The sequence below is a fragment of the Sceloporus occidentalis genome, unplaced genomic scaffold, assembly GCF_023333645.1.
Source record: "Sceloporus occidentalis isolate IW3139 unplaced genomic scaffold, rSceOcc1.0.p SCAF_13, whole genome shotgun sequence".
Lineage (NCBI taxonomy): Eukaryota > Metazoa > Chordata > Lepidosauria > Squamata > Phrynosomatidae > Sceloporus > Sceloporus occidentalis.
In genome coordinates, this window is record NW_028316993.1 from 18,971,074 (window position 1) to 18,978,525 (window position 7,452).

Genomic DNA, 7,452 nt, shown 5'->3' on the forward strand with positions numbered 1-7,452 from the left:
AGGAAGGAACCAAGGAAAGAAAGAAGGAAGCAAGCAAGGAGAGAGGGAGGGAGGGAAAGAAAAGGAAGGGAAGGTAGGGAAGGAAGCAAGCAAGCAAGCGAGGGAGGGAGGGAGGAAGGGGGAAGGGAGGCAGTAGAAAGGGAGGGAGGATGGGAAGGGAGGAAAGAAGAAAGGGAAGGAAGGAAAGATGGAAGGAAGGCGGTAGAAAGGGAGGAAGGGAGGGAAGTGGGAAGGAAGGAAGGAAAGATGGAAGAAAGGAAGTAAGTAGAAAGGAAGGATGGAGGGAATGAATGTTGGAAGGGAAGGAAGGGAAGGGAAGAAAGAAAGTAGGGAGGAAGGAAGGAAGGAAGGAAAGAAAGAAGCAAGGAGGGAGGGAGGGAGGGAGGGAAAAGAGAAGCAAGGAAAGGAAGTGGGGAAGGAAGGAAGGAAGGAAGGAAGGTGGTAGAAAGGGAGGGAGGGAGGATGGTAAGAGGGATGGGAGGAAGGAAGGAAGCAGGGAAAGAGGGAGGGAAGGAAGGGGAGAAGAAGGAAGGAGGGAGAGAAGTAAGGAAGCAAGGAAGGAAGGGAAGGAAGGAGGGAGGGAGGGAGAAAAGCAAGGAAAGGAAGGAAGGTAGCAAAGAAGGGAGGGAGGAAGGAAGGAAGGTGGTAGAAAGCGAGGGAGGAAGGAAGAAAGGAAAGAAAAAAGGGCGGAAAGGAAGGAAGGAAGGAAGAAAAGAAAGAAGGAGGGAGGGAGGGAGGGAAGAGAGAAGCAAGGAAGGAAGGAAGGAAAGAAGGGAGGAAGCAAGGGAGGAAGGAAAGAAGAAAGGAAGTTGCTAGAAAGGGAGGGAGGGAGGATGGGAAGTGGGAAGGAAGGAAGGAAGGAAGGAAGGAAGGAAGGAAGGAAGGAAGGTAAGGAAAGTAGGTAAGAGGGAAGGAATGATGCAAAGACAGAAGGAAGGGAAGGGAAGGAAGGAAGGAAGGAAGGAAGGAAGGAAGGCAGTAGAAAGGGAGGAAGGGAGGGAGGATGGGAAAAGAGAAGGGAGGAAAGCAGAAAGGAAAGGAAGGGAGGGAGGATGGAAAGAGAGAAGGGAGGAAGGAAGGGAAGAAAGAAGGAAGGAATGATAGAAAGAAAGGAGGAAGCAAGGAAGAGAAAAAGGGAAGAAGGAGGGAGGGAAGGGAGGAAGGGGGGAAGGGAAGAGGGAGGAAGGAAAGAAAGAAAGAAAGAAAGAAAGAAAGCGGGAAGGAAGAAGGGAAGGGAAGGAAGAAACGAAGGGATAGGAAGGAGGGAAGGAGTGATGGAAATAAGGAAGGAAGCAAGGAAGGAAGGAGGGAAGGAAGGAAAGTGGTAGAAAGGGAGGAAGGAAGGGAAGAAAGGAAGGAAGGAAATAGAAAGGAAGTATGGAGGGAAGGAATGATTTGAAAGAAAGAAGGGAAAGGAAGGAAGGGAGGAAGGAATGGAGTGAAGGCAGTAAAAAGGAAGGTAGAGAGGCAGGGAAGAGTGAAGGGAAGGAAAGAAGGGATGGAGGAAAGCAAGGAAGGAGTGAAGGCAGGAAGTAAAAAGGAAAGAAGGAATGAGGGGAGGAAGGGAGAGTGGAGAGGGAGAGAGGGAGGAGAAAAAAGAAGGAAGGAAGGAAGGAAAGGAAGGAGGGAAAGAAAGAAAGATGGAAAGAAAAAAAGGAGGAAATGAAGAAGGAAGGAAGGAGAAAGAAAGCTGGAAGGGAAAAAGGAGAAGGAAGGAAGGAGGGAGGGAAGAAAGAAGAAAGGAGGGAAGGAAAGGAAAAAGGAAAGAAAAAGGAAGGAAGGATGTATAAGGGAGGAAAGAGAAAGAGGAGAAAGAAGAGGAGGAAAGACAGGAAAGAGGAGGAAGGAGAGCCAGGGGAGGAAGGAGATGAAGGGGAAGAGGGAAAGGAAAGGAAGGGGAGGAATGAGGGAAAGGAAAGGGAGGGGGAAAGGGGAAGGAAAGAGGGAAAGGAAAGAAGAAAAGGAAAGAGGGGGAGGAGAGAGGAGAAGGAAAGGGGAGCAATGGGAGGAAATAGGTGTTTCGGGGAGCCCATACAACTGACCAGCAGTGTCAGGAAGGGGATGGTGGGCAGAGGCTGCTGGGAGATGTAGTCCTCTCTTCCTTCCTCCCTCTGGCTTCCTTGGCAGAGTGGGGATTTGATCCCAGCCAGCGCTCAAAGAACCCAGCTGGACTCTGGGAGTTGAAGCCCCAGAGCTCCATCCAGACGGGGCTTTGGCTTCTAGCGCTCACCGCCACTGGAACCTGGGACCGGCGGCTCGACTTGGATGGGACATTTTAAACCGGGGGGGGGAACTGGGATTGTTCCGCCCCAAAGGGGGAAATGTCCGCACCCAGCGTCCAAGTGGCAACGGCGTGGAAAGGCCGCATGATGGCATTCTTGCCTTCGCCCAGAGCAGCAGGGAGTCCTTAGGGGAGTCTTCTGGGACTTCTTAGGCCTCGGTCGGAGGCTGGGGATGGAGGTCCTTTTGGGCGGAGGCACGGCGCAGGTGGAAGCGATGGCATGCTGTGCACCTCTGGAGCAGGTTCGTCAAAATATCAATTACTTCCCTGCAGGAGAGAGAGAGAGAGGGGACAGAAAAGAGGGTTGGTTCAGGGCTGGTCTGTATCCCTGCATCCAGCCCACTGGCCACTCCAGCCCCAGCCCTGCCTTGCAGCCAACGGACCCTGTGATCAGGCCCGCTATGGCCTTGTCGATGGTCCCGTGCTCCTTGAGTTGGAACTGTCTGATCAAGACATCGGCCAGGGTCACAAAGTGGACCTCCAGCCAGTACTTCTGGATGCTGCTGTGCTCCGTTACAATGGCCCTGATCCCTCTGAGTGCCTTCACCTGAGGAGAGAAGCAGGTTTTCTGTAGGAGGGTCACTTGCAGATGGGAAACTACCTTGGGTTTCCTACCTTGCGGATGAGCCCTGCGAGGGTCAGACCCTTACCTTGGCCAAAGGCAGTTCCTTGCTGTAATGAATCTGGTATTCATTCAGTTTGAGAAACAAGGTTTTCATGTAGATGTCTAGGTTGCACTCGGGTGAAGTGAAGACTGCATAGGTGAACTCATTGCAGGCCCTAGAGAAAGGGAAGGAGAGCCAATGGCATCCCTGCCAGACCTCCCAGACCCCGGGAGGGAAATGGGGGGCTCCTGGGAGGGGGAAGCCGCCTACGTTTCTTTTGAGTTCAGGAAATGCTGCAGAAACACGTCCAAATAGTTGGATGCAACGGCGTCTGCCAGCGCCCTCTTCGTTTCTCTGGAGCAAGTGAGGTAGGTCTGGCACATCAGATGTATGTCCGCCTCCGTCTGTCAGGAGGGAAAAAGACAGCAGCAGGGAAAAGGAGGTGACTCCCGCCTGTTGCCGGATGTGACAAGCCTTGGGCACATGTCCTGCCTTCCTATCGGGCCTACTCTCTAATGTGGGTTTTGGGTTGGATAACTCTAAAAAGAGGGGAAAACCTATTGTGTCTCAAAGGTTTTAATGCTCATTTCGGTTTCCACGCTTACCTTTGGTCTCAGAAAGACAAGCTGCATAAAGAATTCCCAGACCATTTTATTAGGAAGCCACTGCAGAGGACCTGGAGGAAGCGCCAAAGCAAACTGTTTCCGAAAGCCCCAAAGTGGCGTTTTTAAGGAGAGGAGCCTAGCTTCCAAAACATGGGTGACTTGTAATAAAGAAGTGTTTAAAAAAAAATCCCAATGAAGGAATATACAAACCTTCAAATAAAGGATTGGCAGATAAAACTTTGAGAGATGAAAACCTAGAAGCTCTTGGCAAGAAGATTGGAAGGAGGCAGTCCAGGATTGGGAGGGAAACTGGAAAGATGTAATAATAGTAATGATGATGATAATAATAATGTACTAATGATGAAGAAGGGAAATCTAGGAAAGAGGAATGAAGGACATGTCAAACAGGATAGAAGATGGGATGAATATATTCTAGTATAGAGAAGAGGGGAAAGAAGGGGAAAGGGAAGAGGAAGAGGAAGAGAAGAGAAGGAGATTAAGGGACCAGGAGGGTGGAAGGGAGAGAAATGAAGGAGAGAGAAGGGATCTTGAGAGAGAAACACGCAGAACGAAAGGAGAGAGATTGATAGGGAAGGCGAGAAAGTATGTGAGAACGCAGAAAAGGTAAAAAGGGAGACGGATCTGAGTAAGTATGAAAAGGGTGTGGAGGATGTGAGAAGAAGGCCAGAGGAAGTAGGAAAGAGCTTTCAAGGAGGATATAAAGGTAAGAGTAGGGTTTAGAAAGACTGAGGAGGTGAATGATGGGCAGAAGGAATTAAGGAAGGAGAACGAAGAGGAAGGAGAGGAAAGAGATGAGCGGAAGAAGAGCAGGTGAGACAGAAATGTAGGCAGAAGACCAAAGAGGAAAGGAGTGGGAAGAAGAGAAAGAAGCCAATGTTTCTTTAAGGGTCTCCTTCCTTCCTTACCAGGATAGTGCCACTATGATGCCCATGAAACTCCTGACCAACGTGCTGTTCATCGGAGCGTCTCTCCTGAGGTTCTGGGACCCTGAAACGGAGCAGGAAAAGGCCATGAGACAAATGCACCGCTGGTCATTCGGCCCTTTGGACAGAAGACCTTACCTGTCTGCCCTGGGCCCAGGATCAGCCTCTATGGGACAAAGACCGGCGCTTGAATCCTAGAAACAAACAGAGGGGGAGAGAAGTGAGAGGGAGAACATGGGGTACAAGGGAGTCTTCTTGGGGTGGCCCTTTTGTTACCTATGAGTTCTTCAGAGTTCTTTAGGGTGGAACAATGAAATGCACAAATATAGACTCATAGAGTTGGAAGAGACCCCAAGAAGGGCCCTGACCCAGTCCAATCCCATTCTTCTGCCATGCAGGAACTCATAATCAAAGCATCCCCATTGACAGATGGCCATCCAGCCTCTGCTTAAAAACCTCCAAGGAAGGAGACTCCACCCAAATCTCCATTGATGGAGTCTGTTCCACTGTCAAACAGCTCTTACTGTCAGGATGTTCCTCCTAATGTTGAGGTGGAATCTCCTTTCCTGTAGTTTGCATCCACTGTAGTCTCTGGAGCAGCAGAAAACAAGCTTGCTCCCTCCTCAACATGACATCCCTTCCAATATTTCAATAGGATGGGAGACACCTGGCTTAAGGAGACTTATACCTGTGAAAGGTATGTAGGAGTTCTAGATTAGACCACAAGTTGAATGTGAGTCTACAGTGCGACGCAGCAGCTAAAAAGGCCAATGCGATTTTAGGCTGCATCAATAGAAATATAGTCTCTAGATCAAGAGAAGTCATAGTGCCACTCTATTCTGCTTCGGTCAAGCTCCACCTGGAATAGCACTGTGTCCAGTTCTGGGCAAAATAATTCAAGAAGGACATTGAGAAATTGGAGCCATGTGTCCAAAGGAGGGCGAGTGAAATGGTGATGGGTCTGGAAACCATGAAGCCCTATGAGGAGAGACTTAAGGTGCTGGGGATGTTTAGCCTGGAGAAGAGCAGGTTAAGAGGTGATATGACAGTCCTGTTTAAATATTAAAGGGATGCCCTACTGAAGAGGGAGCAAGCTTGTTTTCTGCTGCTCCAGAGAATAGGACCCAATGCAGCAAGGGAGGCAAGGTACAGGAAAAGGGATTCCAGCTCAACATTAGGAGTAGTAAGGGCTGTTTGACAGTGGAACACACTCCTTCCTGAGAGACTGTGGTGAAGTCTCCTTCCTTAGAGGTCTTTAAACAGAGGCTGCATGGCCATCTATCTGTCAATGGGCCTGCTTTGATAGAGAGTTCCTGCATGGCAGAAGAAGGGGGTTGGACTGGATCAAGGCCCTTGGGTTCTATGACTCCCCTCCTCCCCATCTTTTTCTTCCCTGCAGCCCCCATTGGGGCTTCCTTAACTTCATGGTCATCGTATTAAGATGAAAGAAGAATAGATTTGGACAGAATTTGGACAGAAAAGGGGGGGAAAAGGGGGGACCCTTTAATTACCGTCAAAGAGGAAATACTCTCTAGTACAAGCGTCTCAGAGATGGTTTCCTCTGCATGGGTCACCTGTGGTTGTGGCAAACTGAAATAGGGACAGGAAAAGAATATCATCATCATCATCATTATCCCTCAGTCACAGTAAGAAGGAAGGAAGGAAAGAAAGAAAGAGGGCAGGAAGGAAGGAAGAAGGAGAGAAGGGGAAAGGCAGAGAAAGAGAAGAAAGCAGGGAAGAAGGAAGAAAGGAGGGTGGGAGAGAGAGAAGGGTTCAAGGAAAAGAAAGGAAGGGAAGGGGGGAAAGGAAGAAAAAGAATGAGGGAGAGAGGGAGGAAAGAGGTGGAAAAGAAAGGGAGGGGAAAAGAAGGAAGGAAAGAGGGAGGGAGGAATGAAAGGAAGGAGCAAGGTAAAAAAGGAAGGAAAAGAGGAAGGAGGGGAAGGAAAGGGGAAGGAAGGAAGGAAACAAGGACAGTAAGAAAAAGGAAGCAAAGAAAGAAGGAAGGAAAGAAGGAGGGGATGGGGAATGATAGAAGGGAAGGAAGGAAGGAAGGAAGGAAGGAAGGAAGGAAGGAAAAAGACCATGAAATAACTGGGGCCAGAATGATGTTCTGGAAAGGCCGCTTGCGGGGACATAAGGACTCACCTGTCCGAAGCGGGTGTAGGATTAGGTTCTGCCTGTGGAGGACAGGGATCATGGCTGCCCAAATCCTATAGATAAAGAGAAGTGAAAGAGAGACCATGGGACACAAGGGGTGGCCTTGGGGTGGCCCTGACCCTAAAAGCCTCCCCCCCAGTTTCCCCCTTTTGTTACCCATGAGCCCAAAGAGTTATTCACCTTCTCCTCATCTTTTCCTTTCCCTGCGGCTTCCATCTCGTCATTTTTTTCCTATCAAGGAAAAAGAAGAATGAGTTTGGACAGTCCTCCAATAAAGAGGGAAAAGGGGGAAAGGACTTTATTACATTACCATCAAAGAGGGAAGGCTCTCTGCCTCAAGCATTTCAGGGATCCCCTCCAAACTGAAATACAGACAGGAATATGATAGTATCATCATCATCATCATCATCATCATCATCATCATCATCATCATCATCATCACCCTCTCAGTCCCAGTAGGAAGAAAGAGGGAAAGAAAGAAAGGAAGGGAAGGGAGAAGGATGGAAGGGAAAGGGAAAGAAACAAGGAAGGAAGGAAAGACAGAAAAAACAAAGGAAAGAAGGAAGGAAAGAAAGACAGGAACAGGCCATGGAACCAAGTGGAAAGACCACTTGCGGAGAGTTCTTCATGCGCCGGTCATTTCGTCCCCATCCAGGACCCAAACGGAGAAGCCCTTACCTGTCTGACCTGGGCCCCTGATCAGCCTCTGCAGGACAGCCATCGCTCTCCGAATCCTACAAAAGAAGGAGAGAAGTGAAGGAGAGTCCATGGGCCACAAAGGGATGGTCTTGGGTTGGCCCTGAGGCTAAAAGCCTTTCCCTAAAAAGGGGGAGAAGGGAGACGCGTCCTCCCCTTTTGTT

At 49.4% G+C, this 7,452-nt stretch overlaps 1 protein-coding gene across 4 annotated transcripts; it reads right to left on the bottom strand.

The window, feature by feature from the left end:
* Positions 1-736: 736 nt before the first annotated feature.
* LOC149305142 (uncharacterized) lies at positions 737-7,217 on the bottom strand. Of its 4 annotated transcripts, XM_089478269.1 has the most exons (10): positions 6,903-7,217; positions 6,773-6,823; positions 6,581-6,645; positions 5,947-6,025; positions 4,574-4,629; positions 4,418-4,499; positions 3,157-3,290; positions 2,932-3,061; positions 2,665-2,828; positions 737-2,548 (listed from the first exon to the last, which is right to left on the bottom strand). In XM_089478269.1, the coding sequence occupies exons 1-10, from the start codon at positions 7,029-7,031 to the stop codon at positions 2,431-2,433; spliced, it is 1,008 nt and encodes a 335-aa protein (XP_089334395.1). In that variant the 5' UTR covers positions 7,032-7,217; the 3' UTR covers positions 737-2,430. The 4 variants fall into 4 exon arrangements, with proteins under 4 accessions (XP_089334395.1, XP_089334396.1, XP_089334397.1 ...); XM_089478270.1 differs by lacking the exon at positions 6,773-6,823; XM_089478272.1 differs by lacking the exon at positions 2,665-2,828 and having other exon boundaries at positions 2,445-2,548.
* Between the last annotated feature and the right edge of the window lie 235 nt (positions 7,218-7,452).

Bases quoted from the DNA above. Each gene is read 5' to 3' on its own strand.
- LOC149305142 (XM_089478269.1), bottom strand. From the start codon at position 7,031: ATGATGATGATGATGATGATGATGATGATGATGATGATGATGATGATG. The intron at 3,062-3,156 runs GTAGGCGGCTTC...CCCTTTCTCTAG, and splicing joins TTCCTGAACTCAAAAGAAAC to GGCCTGCAATGAGTTCACCT. The intron at 2,549-2,664 runs GTCCGTTGGCTG...TCTCTCCTGCAG, and splicing joins ATAGCGGGCCTGATCACAGG to GGAAGTAATTGATATTTTGA.